At 34.9% G+C, this 20,234-nt stretch overlaps 1 protein-coding gene across 1 annotated transcript in view; it reads right to left on the bottom strand.

Moving 5' to 3' along the window:
• Positions 1–3,006: 3,006 nt before the first annotated feature.
• LOC115232343 (leucine-rich melanocyte differentiation-associated protein) overlaps positions 3,007–20,234 on the bottom strand; it is a 43,403-nt gene continuing 26,175 nt past the window's right edge. Inside the window, exons 2-7 of the mRNA XM_029802179.2 lie at positions 17,588–17,688; positions 14,955–15,081; positions 12,712–12,851; positions 10,332–10,458; positions 6,134–6,197; positions 3,007–4,035 (exon numbers count right to left, since the gene is read on the bottom strand). Of these exons, the coding sequence (XP_029658039.1) occupies positions 3,956–4,035; positions 6,134–6,197; positions 10,332–10,458; positions 12,712–12,851; positions 14,955–15,081; positions 17,588–17,688 (639 nt within the window). The 3' untranslated portion in view covers positions 3,007–3,955. The remainder of the gene's footprint in view (positions 4,036–6,133; positions 6,198–10,331; positions 10,459–12,711; positions 12,852–14,954; positions 15,082–17,587; positions 17,689–20,234) is intronic.

The following is a 20,234-nucleotide window of genomic DNA, read 5'->3' on the forward strand; positions in this document are numbered from 1 at the left end:
ATGAAGGAAGGAAAGACTATTTGGTTTCTCAAGAAGTTTTTCTTTGTGCCTTAACTTCGTTTAATAAAACCAAAAATTTTATAAAGGCATGCTTAATTATTTTTTAATGATAAGAAAACACTGATTGCTTTTATTCAAGGAAGAAAATATTATTTTCTTGCTAATAAATGATTTTTGTTGCCTTACAGCTTTAAACCAAAAAAAGTGTGTTTTTTAGTGAAAGAAAACCATTATTGTATTCAATCAAGATTGTTTGAGCTTTATTTCAAGGTGAATGTAGTCAAAATACTTCAATTTTAGAAACAAAAGACTATTTACTTGCTTCTTAATCATGCAATATTTGTATTTTCTAAATTAACCTACAATTGACCAGTTTATCGGATAAACTTATTATTGTCTCAGGTACGTTCTCTTCGGTTGCATATTTGTGGGAATAAAATCGTCTTTCTTTGGAATAGAAAAAAAGTCTATCTTTATTTCTTCTTTTGCTGGTGTCTCAAATTTAGGTTAAATCAGTGTTTTTCAAAGGGGAGGCCTATGGGACAGTCAGACAAGTTGTTTTGAGAAAATTTGGTTTAAATGTTTGACAACTCAGCACCGTTCATTGGACTGGGAGGCGTTTTGCTCATTTATCATATAAACATATAAGCAATGAGGATGGAGTGTACAACAGGTCTAGAGGAGATGGGAGCAGATGGGAAAGAGGAATTGTAAACATTGATTGATCCGGTTACATTTGAATAAAATAAGATGTATCGATGCAACTCTGAATTTTGATTATGATCAACCAATTACATTATCTCGTAAATTAAAGAATCTGATGTTATTTGGAATTAAAGTTGGGAAATTTGGGCAATTTCAGCTAATCAACAGACAGCATGGCATTAGCAGCTTGTTACCATGACAACCAAACGCAGATTTTTCAGTTAATTCTTCACACCTTGAGATTCTTTTCACCCGCATGTTTAGTTTCAATTCTTCTGTGTGTTAGTATATTACATATTTTTCTGTACTTCTGTGTGTCAGTATTTTTTTTTGTACTTTTTTCTGTGTGTTAGTACTTTTCTGTGCTTTTTTCTGTGTTAGTATTTAAAATTTTTTGTTCATATATTTTTGGGACTCATTGACTCAGATAGCTGGGTTTATGATTTCACTAGGTTAATTCTGTTCATAAAAATTTAAATTAGGAGTATTTCTCAAACCATTAGCTTCATATTTCAACAGTTTAACTGAAATTTAGCCCACGTAACAGGAACTGAGAGGGATATTGTGGAACAGAGAAACTGTGGGTAATAGAGATAATTTGACATTATTTTTGAATTCTGCATGCAGAAACATACAAGGTACAGTTATTCTTTTCCTTGGGACAAATTCTTTGTTGACTACTGTTATTCTTATCGTAGTTTACAAATCCAAGCATGAAAACGTTACTCAACTTTGGAGTTTAGGAGACAGACACCACCTTCACATACACACACATGAATGCATAAATGTACAAATAAACATATATATATATGAATACATAAGTCCACATGCACTTATATATTAATGATGTACAAAAATACATGACAAGTATACATAATACTGAAATATGCATAAAGTAAACACATGCAGACATACATTTATATAACAAATTTTTAAAAAATAATTAAACCATACAATCAATGAAGAGACAAGAGAAACAGTAAGATGATACATGTTGATTTCATTAGGTATTTCTGTTTATTTAGAAACCTACAATGAACAGGTCAGACGCTAAACTCTAAATTTCACAGGGAACAACCTTAAAGTCGACACTGCTTCACTAAATGCAGAAAATTTCTGTGTCGCTATTGGCTAAAAATATACAGTTTTTTTCAATTTTTAAACCTCTGTCACTTTTTTCTCCAATTTTTGCCTCCACAACATTATGCCTTCAAAGCAATGAAACTGGAAGGCCACATTATTATAGCTGATTTTCAGATTTTTTACTTTTCGTTTGAAAAATGCATATTTTGCGAATGAAAACTTAGCTGTTGTATCACAAACAAAATAATAGCCAAAAGTGAGTGATGTTTATGAAAGCTATTCCTTAAGTATGTTAATGGTCACTATGCTAGAGAACCCATGCAGAGAAATACAATGGTTCTCCCATGTCGTTTACAATTTTAATGAGAAGTTTTAATATTTAATTATTATTATTATTATTATTATTATTAATACAATATTTCATATCTGTGTGTGTGTGTGTGTGTGTGTGAGTGCCTACACACAGCGGAAACTGCTTATTGCAATCATTTGGGAAGAATAAATTTTCATAATAATAATAATAATTAGTTGATAATCAATTTTGAATAAATAGTTTGGAACCTGCTAATATTGGTTTCAAATTATGGCACAAGGCCAGCTATTTCATGGAGAGGGTAAGTTGATTATATTGACCACAGTTTCTATAGCTAGATGCCCTTCCTAATGCTAACCACTTTACAGAATGAACTGGGTGCTTTCTACATGGTACCAACATCATCATCATTTAATGCCTGCTTTCCATGTTAGCATGGGTTGGATGATTTGACTGAGGTCTGGCGAACCAGATGGCTGCACCAGACTCCAATCTGATCTGGCAGAGTTTCTACAGCTGGATGCCCTTCCTAATGCCAACCACTCTGAGAGTGTAGTGGGTGCTTTTACGTGCCAGTCAGGCGGTACTGGCAATGGCCACGCTCAAATGTTGCTTTTATATATATATATATATATATATATACACACACACACACAAATATACTGTGCAACTGTTAATCCAGACATGGTTTGTTCTCTCCACCTTTGTTCTTCTCTCTTCTGTTTTCTCTCATTTCTTTCTGTAGATGAGCATAGGCTCAAAACATCAAGGATTTTTTCCTTTTTCCTGAGCATCAACTTGTTTGTTGTTCCCTCACCTGTCACTAGCTTATGTTTTTTGTCTTTTGTATAATTTTGAACTACACACACATTCGTTTGGATTCATTAACTAGAGGAAAAGAAGGCTCATTATGTATATAGAATTTATTCATTGGTTTTGCTGATTAAGAAGAACAGAGCTGAAAGTCTCAGAGTTAGGGCAGTGTTAGCCTCAGAGTTAGTCCTAGCTTTACACACTCCTAATCGTCATCATTTACATCTGTTCTCGAAATAATATTTTGGGATTTTCTTGTTCTTATTTTTATATTTTGTAATTGGATATGTATTCTTAAACATATGCAATTCTTATACAATGTATGATGTTTCAGGTAAGTTTTACTTAAGTTTTTAAATGATCAATAACTTGTTGACATACATATGCAATATAAATTTAATTTCCACTGATGTGTTTTCAAACTATTAAAACCTGTATACTTACTCATATCATCACTTCATTATCATTATTACAGTCAATACTTGGTTATTAATACAAATATTCTGATGTCACACACATACTTATCAACATTATTATTTTATGTCCGTTTTCTTTGCTGACATCACATTATCAACAGCAACAGTGGAATAAATAGTATTATTATGTAATTGTCTTTTGTATTGTTTCTTTCTCCTCTTTTTCTTATTGTGAATGAGGTATCAAGTATACAGGGTCAAATGACTGTTGGTCAAGAACTATTTAGGAACAGCAGCAAGATTATTTGCTTAGAATAAATGTTCACATTTGAATTGAAATATGTACTTATTTGTCGGCTAATAAATAACTCTTGGGAAATAGCTGATAACTGAGAGATGGATTTTAATATAGAATACTGGCATCTTTTCAACAGGAACTTTTTGATTTTTTTTTATGTACACCTTTGTAAAAATTGTTTTCAGTTCCATATATTTCTTCACAACTGCAGAAGTAAAATGTAAAATAAATTTTGCTTGAAATTGAACTCAGAACTATGAGCAGTAAGATAAAAAGTCACTTAAGTCTGAGCTCAGTAGTATGAGGTTTCTTCGCTGTTATATTGGGTCACAAATCATTGTTTTTTATGTAACGGTTCCCTTCTGAATGACGGCCAAAATATATGTATCGACTTTTACCATATCGCACTGGAAATAAAAAAAATTTCATTTAACTTGGATTATCTGAAAAAATAGGATTAGTGTTAGCTAGATAAATAGGGTTATCTGGAAAGTATGAGTATTATTTAGGGTTTATGAGTGTAGATCAGTGGTTCTCAAATGGGGTTCATAAGGCCCTTGGGGATCTGTATGATTGAGTTGGCCAATACTTTCACTGGAGAGTATGCCATCATTATGATATCCCACACCCTAAGAAATGGTATGAACACCAACCAGAGCCAGTCACTGAGGGAGAGAATATTACCATCCTATGGGATTATAGGATACAGACAGACAGGCAAATAAATGCTAACAGACCAGGCATCGTCACCAAAGACCTAAGACAAAAAAACATTAGTTATACTTCTGCAATACACAAAATATTAAAAAAATTTTTATGCTATTCCTAATATTTAATTATAAAAGTATAAGATTTTTTTAAACATCAAATGGTTAGGAAGGTCTGTCCGAGTAAAATAGTAACCAAAGGGGTCCATTGGTAAAAAAAATGGTTGAGAAACCTTAGTCTTTTCCAGGTGGTGCTATTGAGTTAATTATGGCCTAGGCTGATAATGACTGAAACCAATCTAAGTTATCTAAGTTAGATAGTAATATGAATACAGTTAGTGTTGTTTTCAAACAACTGGATCTGTATGCAATGCACAAATATCAGGATACTAGCTTTGTGTTTTCTTTCCACAAATATTGGTATACTAATTGTGTGCAAATATGTACACAAGTAATGCTATACTAGTGACTAAGCATTTGGTTATGTCTCTTTATATTCTACATAAACAACCTTGTCCCTTCCAGCAACATAAACAATCCTATAAGTTTGATATCAACCTGTCTGAGACCACTCCTGGTTCTAGGATATAAACTTTCAGTTTTAAAGACAACTAAATCTAAAACATTACATCAAAATTATATGTTAATTTATATTCTAAACACCAGCTTAGTAGCAACAAAGTTATTTTACCAAATTCATTATTTTGAAGTTAATTGAAGCTCCAATGACTGACAACTGACTTAGTAAACATACACAAAATTATAACCATCGTGCCAACAACCACCTTGAACACCTTTTTGAGCTCCATGTGTCTAACACATGTGGGCATGCCTACAAAGTCAGAAAACAGCACAGCTCCCATGACTTTCGGAAACGTTTTTTTACACTCAAGAGTTGCTGAAGCACATAACAAACTAGCTGCATCAGTTTTTAGTTGCCGAGACATTGCATCCCTTAAAAACCTCCATGCTCCCTGAAATTTGCCAACACTACACCTGATATCCCCCTCTCCATATGCATGTACACATGTATACCATGACTCTTACACTGTTCACTTTTCTGACTTTTGTACATAATTCTGTACATGAACCATTGAAGAGTTGTAGTGCATCTGAGCACTATACACAATAATTTCATTATTATTATTAAAGGCACAGTATTTCAACAAAAGCAGTTCTGGTGATATCCCAGTCATGCAGAAGTTACCACATATACACAATTACCAAGAGATATAAGGTGTAATTCCCATCAGAAATTTTTTTTTTTTTGTGATTCAATAGCTATGCGGTTAACATACTGGATCAAACTTAGCTACAACCACCGAATTATGTGAGTAACTATGTGAGTGAAATATAAAGAATTCAATATCTAGTGACTCCAGTGTTTGCCATACTGGCTGTATGGCATTTTTTACTTCGACTACTTGTTTTCCTATCTTTCAACCTGTCCATGTTGAGTAGGGACAAATTATAATATATTCACTTTGTTACTGCTGTTGTTTTAGCAGTTTTTATTCATAATTTGTACTGTGTGTGTGTGAGAGAGAGAGAGAGAGAGAGAGTGTAAGAAAATGTGCTGGAAGTGTGTGTGAACAAGAGTATGTCTTTCAGATACGCTGTGCATTAGAGAGAAAGTGTGTGTGTGTGTTTACATGTTAGAGATAGAATGTGTTTGAGAAAGTATCAAAAAGAGAGAGAGAGAGTGTGTGTAAGTTTGGTGAGAAAGAGAAAGAGAATGTACATTTGGGAGTTTCATACTACTTTTAGAAATGAGATACAAAAAAAAAAGTAAACTTACCATTTTTGCCAGGTTTAGATTCAGGAAGTGGGGTAAATCTGGACTCTGTATATTTTTCATGACTCTGAGTTAAAAACATTTTATAATAATAGTAGGAGTAGTAGTAGTAGTAATAATAATAATAATAATAATAATAATAATAATAATAATAATAATAATAATAATAATAAAAAGAGCAATAATAATAAAAATGATAATAATAGTAAACAACATTCGAAAACATTCAACCTATTGATAAAGATACTTTTGACCATGATGTTGATGTAGGCAACTTAGAGCTTGAAGTAGTAGACGACCAAACTGAAAGTGAAGTAACAGGATGTAGGAATGAACTTGAGGCTGAAATGGCTGACACATTCACCAAAGCCAATAGAAAGAAAATACTTGAGGCAAACAACAATATCCTGAGAGAGCTAGGCATCTCTAAACATCTAGAAATGAATGAGGGAGATCAACTACCAATGTTTCAGAAGACCAAACTAAATCACTATGATCAAAATATATTACTATGCCTCGAAGCAACTTCTCCTTGAAACTGAAACAGATTTTAACCTCATTAAACCATCTTATATAGTGAACAGCTATTGTTGCCACAAAGAAAATAGGCATCAAGATAAAGGGAAAAGGTTCACAAAAAAGCACTCAAACACCCAAGGTGGAAAGAGTGCTTAAATAAGGAAATCGAGAGCTTCCAATGGGAATTATCTATCTTAGATGAACTCTCCAAAAGAAATAGTGTAAAAACAAGAAGGACTAGAAAGATAAAGCAAAAATACAATCTGATAAACAAGAATGAAGTCCTGAGAGCAAAAGAGATGGTTAAGCAAAAAATGCAGGTTAAGGCCCAAATTTTACAGACAAAATAAGATATTTAAAACTGATGCCAAAAAATTCTACTGAAAGTTAGGGAAACAGTCCAAATTAAAAGACCAACCAGATAATGAAATAAGTAGTGACATTTTGGAAAAGTATATGGAATGATAGAAGGGAATTCAACAAGGAAGCTGACTGGGTAGAGAGGGAAGAAGAAAGAATGGCTGAGACTGAAGAAGAGATGGAACAATATTACAATGTAGAAACTAACAAGATTTATCTAAAACTCATAAGTGGAAGTCTCCTGGACATGATAAAATTCCAAACTTCTGGCTTAACAACCTCCCATCATTACACTGTCAGTTAATGGAATGTTTCTCTAATGTCATCAGAAACTCCTAGAAGACTCCAAGCTGGCTAACATTAGGGATAACATACCTACTCCCTAAAACAAGTGGCACAAGAAGCCCCCAAAACTACAGGCCAATCACTTGTTTGGCCACCATGTACAAAACACTTATATTCATCCTCACTAAAAGGATGTAGCAATTTCTCAATGCAAACAACATCCTTCCCCTTGAACAAAAAAGGTGCAAAAGAAACTCATACAACTGCAAAGACCAACTACTAATAAATGCATGATGCTCAAAAATTGCTCATTCAAAAAATGAAATCTTATCACAGCATGGAAATACTATTGTAAGGCATTTGACAGTATCCAACATAGGTGGATCTTAAAGGCACTAAATAGATACAAGATCTCTCCTTTCATAAAAGAACATCAAAAATAGACCATGGAATATTCTATGGTGGTTCACTCTCTCCTCTCCTCTTCTGTCTTTCCTTCATTCCCTTGTCCCATGAGCTGAATAGAACAAATCACAGTTACAAAAATGTTTGTCAAGATCATCTCACACTTACTCTACATGGATGATCTGAAATTATATGCAAATAATGACAGTGGCTACTAGTAACTGAAAAAATTCAGTGATGACATAAATATGAAATCTGACCATGACAAGTGTGTAAAAGCTTTGTTCAAACTTGGTAAAGTGACAGCTAATACCATAACCCAACTTGATCATGATACAACTATGAAAGACCTGGATCAAGAAGATTTTTATAAGTATCTTGAGGTACATGAAGGGAAAGGGATCCAACATGGATCAATAAAAGAGATCAGGAAAGAGTATGTCAGAATGGTCCAGAATAGAATTGCAGCTATAAACTCCCTGGCAGAACCAGTTGTCCAGTATAGCCTTAATGTCATCAACTGAAATCTGCGTGAACTCCAGCATATGAACATAAAAGCCAGGAAACTGCTGATACTAAACAGAATGCATCACTCAAAATCAGACATTCAAGGCTCTATCTCTCATGAAAGGAAGGCAGTAGAGGCCTAATTCAAGTTGAAACATTCTATAAAACAACTACAATAGGACTCCAAGTGTACATCCATAGTAACACAGACTGGATGATACAGCTGGTAAGGCAATATGAACAGAGTAAGAAACTCTACTTAATCTCAAAGGAGATATAAATATAGATAAGCGATTAACCTCCCTGATTATGATGATAAGGAGGACACACCATCCACTAAGACAGCAAAAAGGTGTAAAAAAAACCAGGCAGGAAAACTTGAAGGTAATATTGAGAATGTGGTAAAAAAAAAAAGAAAAACATTGCATGGGTAATACCCCAAATGAGCTGGGGAAGCTAATGTAGATATGAGAAGAACTGCAGAATGCTGGTTTGAAAGCCAAAACAGAAACATTTATCCTAGCGGCACAAGATCAGAGTCTTCTCACTGAGAACTTTCAAGCTAATGTCAAACACAATGTGGTAGAAACAAAGTGTAGACTCTGCAATGACAAACTTGAGAGTATTGACCACACTGTTGCCAGCTGCTCAGTCCTTGCCCCAACAGAATATAAAACCAGGCATGATTGAGTTGGCCAATACTTTTACTGGAGCATATGCTGTCATTATGATATCTCACACCTTAAGAAATGGTATGAACACCAACCAGAGCCAGTCACTGAGGGAGAGAATATTACCATCCTATGGGATTATAGGATACAGACAGACAGGCAAATAAATGTTAACAGAACAGACATTGTCACCAAAGACCTAAGACAAAAAAGCATGTATGTCAATTGATATGACAATGCCTACTGATAGAAATATCTCAGCAAAGGAATTTGAAAAACTGTCAAAATATAAGGCCCTTGAGATTGCGATATCTAGGATGTGTCAATTAAAAACCAAAACCATCCCTATGTTGTAGACACCTTAGGAATGATCAAGAAAGCAGTGATAAATTTTTTGACCAGATCACTGGGAAACCAATAAGCTAGGAGACTCAAAAAATTGTGTTGGCATAAACTGTTCACATTCTCAGGAAGTTTCTCTCCATGTAATATATATACATGCCTTAGGTCTCTAGTTGAGACCTGGTCAGAAGATGAAATAAAATGTAAATCAATCAGAAAAAAAATAATAATAATCATGACACAAAGCAAGCAAGTTTGTGGGAGGGGGTAAGTCAATTACATAGACTCCAGTACTTGACTGGTACTTATTTCACTGCAAAAGGTTGAAAGGCAAAATCAACTTCAGTGGAATTTCAACCCCGAATGTAAACAGATGAAATGGTGTGAAATATTTTGTCCAGCATGCTAATGATTATGCCAACTTGCAATAACAATAACAATAATAATAATATTATTATTATTATTATTATTATTATTAATAATAATAATAATAATAATAATAATAATAATAATTATAATAATAATAATAATAATAATAATAATAAAGGCAATGAGCTGGCAGAATCGTTAGCATGCCGAGCAAAATGCTTAGTAGTATTTTGTCTCTCATTACATTCTGAGTTCAAATTCCACTAAGATTGACTTTGCTTTTCATCCTTTTGGGGTTGATAAATTAAGTACCAGTGAAACACTGGGGTTGATGTAATCAACAAGTCCCCTCCTCCAAATTTGAGTATGTACGTACGTACATACATACATACATATACACACACATTGGGCAATGTAAAGTGCCTTGCTCAATGATGCAACAAGCCACTGAATCTGGATCTTATGATCATGAGCTGAACATGCCTAATGTTAAGGACATATGCACTCACAGTGTAGGTGTAAACATTAAAAAAATGCTTCATCTCTCAGGATGACATTAATAGACCAAAAATCTTATCTTATCAATAAAAACCCATTTGGGTGATTGAACTGCGTGTGTGTGTGATTTTACTGATGAGTACAGTTGATTAAAAGGTTCATTGGATGAATGCTTTAAGGTTTTAGAAAGAATGAAAGAAAGAAAAAAGACGGTAATAAAGGTAGAATACAGAACAAAACTCTACCGTGCTCTCAATTGGTCTGGCTACTTTCATATATTGCCCAATTCGTAAAGCTTCTTTCACTTCTTCATCCTTTATTGGGGTTGAATCGAGGAATTTGAGAGTTTTTAATTCATAAATTACATAATACCTGGGAAAGAAAAAAACCCCAATATTTTCATTATTATATAATAAAACATGAAACAAAGTCCATTAACTGTCCAAACAGCTCAATAGATGTTGCTGCAGGTTTATTCACATCCACCATGTGGTTGGGAAGCAAACGTCTTACCACGCACTCATGCCTACACCTATACAGACACACATATCTCTTTTACTCTTTTAGTTGTTTCAGTCATTTGACTGCGGCCATGCTGGAGTACCACCTTTAGTCGAGCAAATCGACCCCGGGACTTATTCTTTGTAAACCCAGTACTTATTCTATCGGTCTCTTTTGCCGAACCGCTAAGTGACGGGGACGTAAACACACCAGCATCGGTTGTCAAGCAATGCTAGGGGGACAAACACACACACATACATATATATACATACATATATACGACAGGCTTCTTTCAGTTTCTGTCTACCAAATCCACTCACAAGGCATTGGTTGGCCCGGGGCTATAGCTGAAAACACTTGCCCAAGATGCCACGCAGTGGGACTGAACCCGGAACCATGTGGTTGGTTAGCAAGCTACTTACCACACAGCCACTCCTGCGCCTATATCTGTACATATATAACCCTCAACACTATTCGCCGTAATATTATTGTAAGTGCATTGTATTTCAAATACAATGTTTTGAATTGTTGGAATGACAACAGTATTATACTACCAAATCAAACACATATACACATGATGAGAATGTTAGGCAAGTTCAGCGACCTATTATATTTCTCTATTGTCTTACCTATTGAAATGTAACCACACACATACAATATAATTATAGTTTTGGAGGAAAATTGTTTTATGACTGTGTGGGTATATAACAATAAAACTATATTAAGCATCATGTATATGCAGACATACCCACATATACATACACAATCATCATATGACCACACATACACACATATGACTACACACAAACCCATGCCCACATGCATGATTATACCATAAACCAGTATGAGAGCCTTTATGCAGGTGCCCAACATGCTAGAAATAGAAGCTAAATTACTTCCTACTGTCTTGAAAAAGAGGATAGAATGAATATGAACCTATATGCACACTTCCTACAAAAACAGATGGAATAGTCATAACTGGAATGCCATTGATCATAGGTCTGCTTAGTCAGGTTAAACAATAACAACAAAAACATGCTTACACCACACATTCTCACATGAATCCATACATATGACTCTATAGATACATAAGCAAACACACACACACATAGCTGTAATAAAATTATTTCCCTATTGTGTGTTTGAAACACAGTTGTCTCCTCAGTCAATAAAAGCAGGAGCCATTCTTAAGGTTGGTAGTTTAACCCTTTCGTTACTGTATTTATTTTGAGATTTTCTGTGTTTTTTTCAATTACCCTCAATATAGGAACCATAAATTGTGACAAAGGTTTGGTGGAAGATTTTAATTCAAAACTTACAAAAACAAGACATTTGTACTCAGAGCCAGAGCTGGTTTCAGCCGGGTTGGTAACGAAAGGGTTAATTCTGTCAAAAATCACTGCACTGCTGTCAACTACAGTATTTTTCTGCTCATCACAGTTTCCATAATCAACAGTAAACCTATGGTCAAGTGATTAGCCCTGATTAGCTCTGATCATTGGTGGGATTTAATTTTCTGAGCAGACTTTGAACTCAAAATGCAAAGAATCAGAACAGATACCTCAAGACATTTCATTAAATGCTCTGATAATTCTGCCAATGCTCTGCTCTTGACTGGCAATTTATCAGCTCTGGATTGTTGAAAGGCAAAGCTGACCTCAGCAGGATTTAAACCTGGAGCCCTGAAAGCTAGAACAAGTACTGATAGCTCAAATAAATCTGTCAGCTTGATGTATGCTGGAAAAAAATGGGTAAGGAATACCAGAAAATGAAGAATCTGGAGAATAAGGATTAGACAAAGTGATTAATGGGTGAAGCATTAATCAATTTTCATCAATCAAACAATCAAATTCTCTCAGAAGAATAAATAAAGAAGCAGTTGTTGTTTAGACGCCAGGTTAGCTCTGATCAAGCAGACCTGTGATCAAAAATGTTCAAACCATAACCATCTCATATTATGCTCAGTAAAATGTATCAAGGACAACATTATCTAATACATCCTCCCTTTCTGAAGATAGAAATGGTTTCAGTGGGACATGACTGCGACCTCTATCTGTGGAGAACAACCACAGTCATTACATTGGTCTTGGTGGCAAAATTAAATTAAAAAAAAATTGAACTTACCTATAACGTTGGTAATCTCCATCATCTTTTTCTTTGTCTGATAGTTGGTTAGGACAGGCATTATTTCCAAGAAGACTGAGGTATTTTAAGTTAGTGTAAGATGCTTTTAATTTTAAAAGAAAACTTTCTAAATCAGAAATCTAGTTGAAGTTAAGGAAATTTTACAAAAATTTTATCCAAGCTTCCAGTTTTCATATTCTAGATATCTCTATTTCTAAGTTCTTATTGGATAGTTTCTATAACTCTTTCAGAGTTATAAAATGAAAACTTAATAGCAGACACTTTTTATTATTTATGGTCCTTAACAATAATAGTAGGACATTTTGTAATTACCATTCCAACAGTGTCTACAAACATGTTCTGTATCATTGCCAACATGTCATTATCAAACATTGTTTGTGTTATATGCTTGAACTACCTGTTTCAACTGCTTAATTTTATGTTTCTAGTTCAGTTTCCAATTTACTTACATATCTACCCACTTTGTTGTAGTCTTAGCAAAAACTAATTTTTGTTTTGCCAAGACAATATGATCAATTGTTTCTTTGTTGCTTTAAAATATCATTTTACATAGCTTTTGGTAGTTACAGATTGAATCTGTGCAGATATCAAGAGATTTTTTTCAACTTTCAAACCTAAACTCAGAACCAGTGTGGTGATACTTGATAGAATATTGGCCAGCCCAAAGTTATACTCCCTTACCATCAGCTTTTATGCCATATTTTCTTAATCTTATGTTTTCTTCTCAGAATTCATTTTATTTGTGGGGCTCAAGTAAGGCTGTCTGCTGGCTCTTGTATAATTTAAAAACTTAATTAGCCACTTATATGATGACATATAAGTGACTTATTAGTAGGATAGGAACCTTTCCAATATCAGAAGTCTATAGGCCCCCATCAAACTATCAAATTCAAGCAGGTCTTTGAGTTACAGCACACTACTGATTGTGCTCTTATCACTCATACACCCTAGTTCCATAGACCACCATTCCAACAGCTGTAACAGCTCACAGATGAGCCTAATGGTTAATGTTCAGAAAACAGATCATTTGAAACACCCTTTTCTTTCTCAGGACATCCCCTGTTTCAGAATCCTGGTCTGTGTTATTTCCATTATTTTTGTTTGGGAAATTCAGAACAGCCTCAGATAGGCCACAAATTTGAGAAGGATTCAGCTATTTCTAGCAGACTGAGTGACCACATTGGGAATAAACAAGATGAATTTGATCAATTATATTTCCTGTTTTCCGCAAAAGTGAGAAGTTGTGTCTCAGTCATGACCATCCTCTTTTCTACAGACATTATCCAAAGTATTTTTTTTTTAAATAGTGGGACATTTGTTGGTCACTTCCAGCAGGTTGAGTAACAGTGTAGAGGCTTGTTAATTGGGTTGAATTAAGGGGCCCTGTTTATAAGCTTATTACTAGATAGTGTGCTGTTATATTGCCTTCAAGTTTCTATTAACAAAGGAGTAGTTAATCCCAGCACTACAAGCTATATTTGTGTTATATCGCACGTTCGGATGACCTCTACTCAACTCCTCAACGTCTAGAATTCTCCCTCTATATCTATGTATTGGGCTAGCTTACTTCATCATCTGGGGGCGTCAACACAACAATTTGATAGTGAAATGTATCTCTTTGACAATACATATCTCCAGTCAGTTGAGTTTCACCTTCACATAATATCAATATAAAGTTAAATAACCTTTACTTCTTAATGGTAGACATAAGCAGCTAAATGTACAGTTAGGTGATATAGTCTTAGTGACAGGACAAAAATTGCTAATCTTTTAAATAGTTTCAATAGTTAAGTTAATGTTAACATAGTTAATGTATGGAGTATTAAAAAGCTAATTAGAAATGAATGTGTAGATAGGAAAAAAAGAATATTAGCCAATGGTTAATATGATTTTCATTTTACTGGTAAGTATGGGAGATAATGGTGGACGTATATTGAGCTTATAAATGACTTCACCATTAAAAGAATAGCAAAGTGAATGAATGTACAAGGTTGGATATTCATTGGTGCAAAAAAAGTAGATTTGTTTACAAAATAAATATCTCATTTATGCTACTCAAAAAAACAGTTAAGTTAGTGTTAATATATCTAATGCAACAATTTGGTCTGAGGCTAAATACAAGTCCTAAATAAATGATATAGGAAACATGATAGACTAAGTGAAAAAAATGAAATTACAAAATTGTAAAAGCAGGAATCAATTTAAAAAAAAATAAAGGATACATTATTTTTATTTAAAGTTAAAGTATGCAGTGAATTTAAAGCTGGGAACTCTGTGTCATCATCAATCCAGTTGTTATCTAACACTAATTCTTCCAAGTCTGTAAAATTTTCTAAACCTTTTAATGTACTGAAATATAAAATAGAATGTTAGATACAGGGAATGGTAGTGGTGAAGATAGGACATAAAATGTAAGGAATGATGGTGGTGAAAGAAGGACAATGTAGATAGTTACGAAAATATGAAGTTTAAAAGAGAGATGGGGGAGAGAGAGATAAATGCTTTATACCACGACAACTGGTTGAAGTCCTTTATCTTCAGCCGAAAAGAGGTTGTCACAGTTCTAGGACAGCACTCTTCACCCTATGAGATGACATCTGGTGTACCACAGGGATCTGTTCTTGGCCCCCTTTTATTTGTTGCATATGTTAATGACATAGATGCCAACTTAAAGAATGCCACAGTGCTGAAACATGCAGATGACATCAAGCTGTACCTCGAAATAAAGAGGACAGATTCTGTACACTATAGATCTCTATTGCAAGCAGACCTGGACACAATGCAGCAGTGGATCATGGACTGGCAACTCAAGCTGGCTGTGGACAAATGTACCACCATGCATATTGGGAGGAGAACCCAGCATCCATCTACTCCCTAAACAACACTAATCTCAAAAAGTCTTCATGTGAACGTGACCTGGGTGTTACTGTCGACAGTGATTTGCGTTGGACAAAACACATCGCTAAAATTGTCAAGAAGGCTGAGGGTGTCTTGGCATCACTCACCAAATCCTTTGTGAGCCGCTCTCTGTCTATCTATCTGCGGCTTTATATAGCTATGGTAAGACCTCACCTGGAATTTGCATCACCGGTCTGGAACCCCTATCTTGCCCAGGATATCAATCGCCTGGAAGCTGTTCAGCGACGTGCAATCAAAAGAATACACTCCATCAGGCATTTGTCATATTCTGAACGCCTTACTTGGGCATGGACACATTGAAACTCCGACGTCGGGCAGCTGACTTGGCAGACACCCATAAAATTATCAACCATCTTACAAACAATAACTCTGAGCACCTTTTCAAACTCCACCTGTCTAACACCCGTGGACATGTTTACAAAGTCAGAAAACAGCACAGCTCCCATGACTTTCGGAATCATTTTTTCACACTAAGAGTTGCTGAAGCATGGAACAAACTGCCGGCATCAGTTGTTAGTTGTCGGAGCACTGCATCCTTCAAAACTTCCATGCTTCCTGAGATTCACCAACACTACACCTGATTTTCTCCTCTCCATACACACACAAGCATGTATCTGACTCATACATTGTTCACTTTCCAGACATTTGTACATTACTGCATATACTCTATACGCACTTTCTGACCAGTTGTGGTGCACCTGAGCACTGTATACAATAATTTCATTATTATTATTATTATTCAAATATGTGATATTATGGTTTTATCTCATACATGTTGATATGTGTGCATGCACGTGCACAAGATAACCAGCATTACAAACCTATATGTAAAAATTTGTAATCCAGTACTATATACATAACTTTGTCAAAAAGAGAGGAGAAATCTGATCTTTTTGGAATTGTTCCTTCATTTGAGTCTATTAGACTTATTATCATTATCTTTTAACATCCATCTTCTATACTGGCATGGTTTGGACAGTTTGACAAGATCTTATGAGTCTAGAGGATCCATAAGACCTTGTCAAACACTGTGTTCCTATGTCTGCTTTGGCATGCTTTCTATAGCTGGATACTCTTCTTAACATCAGCTACTTTACATCTGTAAATTGGTTGATGTTACTGTGTTGGGTGTTTTTTTTTTCTCATGGCACCAGCACTAGTGAGGTCACTAATAGCAGCACAATAGTATAATTTGAGATAGAATGATTGACAGACATTCTGTAGTGTTGAAATTGGTAACACAGTCACCTGGCAAGTATGGTTTGGAGATTCCATCATTGAGCCTTTTTCTCTTTCTTGTTTCAAATTGAATTTTATGATACCTAATATGACTTTATGTTAAAAATCTTACCATAGGCATAGGAGTGGCTGTGTAGTAAGTACCTTGCTAATGAACCACATGGTTCCAGGTTCAGTCCCACTGTGTGGCACCTTGGGCAAGTGTCTTCTACTATAGCCTTGGGCCGACCAAAGCCTTGTGAGTGGATTTGGTAGACGGAAACTGAAAGAAGCCTGTCATATATGTGTGTGTGTGTGTGTGTGTATGTGTATATATGTATGTATGTATATATGTATGTGATTGTGTGTCTGAGTTTGTCCCCCCCACCTCCAACATCACTTGACAACCGATGCTGGTGTGTTTATGTCCCTGTAACTTGGCAGTTTGGCAAAAGAGACCGATAGAATAAGTACTAGGCTTACAAAGAATAAGTCCTGGGGTCAATTTGCTCGACTAAAGGCGGTGCTCCAGCATGGCCACAGTCACATGACTGAAACAAGTAAAAGAGTTAAGGTAAAGAGAGAGAGAGAGAGAGAGAGAGCACACACACACACAAACAGACAGACAGACAGCTATAATGTTGTGTATGTGTATGCAGATGAATGCGCATAATCTGTTGCAGAGAAATGGAAGAGAAACTAAGATAGTACAACTTACTACAGTAGATTATAACTTAGATCCAGACGTTTGGTTTTCGTACAGAAACTTTCAATTAATTTTTCTGGGATAACATGAACATCATTGCAAGCATATGTCAACTGTAGATGGACCGAAAAGATAAAGAAAATAGAAACAATTCAATTAACAAAAAGTTGCTGCAACAATAAGTCATAAGCGAAAGATCAGAGATCACAATTTATAATTTATGTCATAAGAATTTAGGTAAAATAATTTGTTTTTAACTGAAGAACTCAAAAGAGAAAGTTATAAATAATAGCATGTAAACATTGGCTTGAAAACTCTTTTGGGTAGAAAAAAATCAGTCTCATAAGCAACCTTTGACTTTTGTTATTATTTATAGCTTTATCTACTTTGAGTTTTACAGTTGAAAACTGTAATAATATATAATATCTAACTGAATTAAATAAGAAAATCTAGATCCTAATTTTAAAAAAATAAATCATAGTGTTTCTTTTCCTGTTTGAAATTTCAAGCTAAAATATTTTCACAAATAGAAATCACGAGAAAACAGATAAAAGTTTTCAAAAAATAGAGAGTGATGTTTTAAAAAAAGCAAGCTGTGGTGTGTGACATATGAGATGAATTGAGATGTTCTATGTAGAGAATTGCAGAGAAACATTATTTCCATGTAAAGAGATATAGTCCAGTGTAGATATAGACTTGGCATAGAGAATTCTAGAAGGGTATAAATAAATCCAGTGTTAATCTGAGTTAGTGTTATAGAAAACTACAATCCCAAATAAAGGGTTGTAGACAAACAGTCCTATGTAGAACTGTAGAGAGGCATAGTCATGGGTAGAGAGAGACCTTGTGCTGCATAGATATATACTCCTCTGTAAAAAATTGTAGAAAGACACGAACCTGTTGAGAGAATTGTAGAGAGACTTTGTTCTGTGTAAAGAAGCACAGTCCTGTATAGAGTGTTGTACTGAAATATAGTCCTTGAATAAAACCCTGAAATGTAAGGCTTTAATGAGATGTGGTCATGTGGAGAGAGGCTTAAAAAAGGGAATGAGAAGTAGGAGCTAAAAAGAGTGAAAAAGGAAGGAACAGTGAATGTGTCAAGAGCGGTTATAGGAATAAGGTTTAGAGATAAGCATAGGGTGAAAAAGAACTAGTCTAGAAACTGAGAAATGAAAATGCAAGTGTGCTTAATACATATAATGTTGATGATGATGACAAGAAGAGGAGGAGAAGGGCTGACATGATTTTGTCTTATTTTTTAAAAGTCTAACATCATCATCATCGTTTAACGTCCCTTCTCCATGCTAGCATGAGTTGGACGGTTCAACCAGGAATTTGGGAAGCCAGAAGGCTGCACCAGGCTCCAGTCTGATCTGGCAGTGTTTCTACAGCTGGATGCCCTTATTGTTATTTTTTAAAGGTTAAGATTGCAAAGTCTAATCAAACAGACATATTTCATTTGTCACCATATTTATATATCAGATACTATATTTTCCAATGTGTCCTTTATTCTATGGTTGAGTGTAATTTAAGATATATTTGGTTACTATTTCTAGTAGGTCAAATGATTACATAAAGGCTCCTCATATCAGCTCGGCTGAAGATTAAGGAATATTTGTGTAAATGCACTCCCTAGTTACACTTCCACCATTTAATTTGACACAAGGCATTCAGCCTCAGCTTTACCTTTCTTTCTGGGCCTCACCTTTCATATTGTATAACCAACAGACATGCAACTATATTCTTAACTAACATCAATCTGTCACTTTTCCCAATTCTTCCAAAATCAAGTTGCTAGAAATAGCTGCTTAATCTTTCTCAAATAACATTTTACCATCTTATATAATGTGGTCTTTATACACTATTTCTGAAAAAAAAAAAAAAATGTTTGCCAGGGCAGAAATACATTTGATCATTGACCAGCTTGATCAAAGATGACCTGAGTCTAAATAATAATAAGCCACTAAAGGAGCCTCTATTTATTATATGCACACTGAGGAGGCTTCCACCTTCACATCATTATCACAGCAAGGGAGCTCTTACCATATCGCAATGGTACCAATCATTACTACAGTGTTAGAGTTTCTACTTACAGTACAGAAGACTATCATTGCCACTGTGAGAAAATTTTTACCCACAATTATCATGGGACAGGAGTCTCTATGTAACACTACTACAGTGGGGAACTTTCTAACCACCATTATCATAGTGGGGACATCTCTGCCTCACTATTACTACAGTGGAAGAGTCTCTATTCACCTTAAGCAGCATTATCACAAAAAAAGGGGAGCCTTTATCCATCACTACCACCATAAAGAAGTTCTACTCAGCATTACCACAGCAATAGAGACTCTACCATCTATTATACCATTACCACAATAGAAGAGCTTCTACCTATCATTACCATTGTAAGGGAGTCTTTACTCACCATTACCACAATAAGATGCTTCTACCCATCATTGCAACAGTAAGGGAGATTCTACCTTTCACCACTGTAAGAATGCTTATATCTGTCTTTATGATAAGACAATGGAGGAAACTTTAGTTGCTCAACCTGATAAAAAAAGCAACTGAATCAAGAGTCAATGCTTCAAAAATCATATCTAATTTTTAAAATTGGATAATGACAACCTAAATACCCTGTGTGTGAGTAGAAGAC

The sequence above is a fragment of the Octopus sinensis genome, linkage group LG2, assembly GCF_006345805.1.
Source record: "Octopus sinensis linkage group LG2, ASM634580v1, whole genome shotgun sequence".
NCBI classification, from domain to species: Eukaryota; Metazoa; Mollusca; class Cephalopoda; order Octopoda; family Octopodidae; genus Octopus; species Octopus sinensis.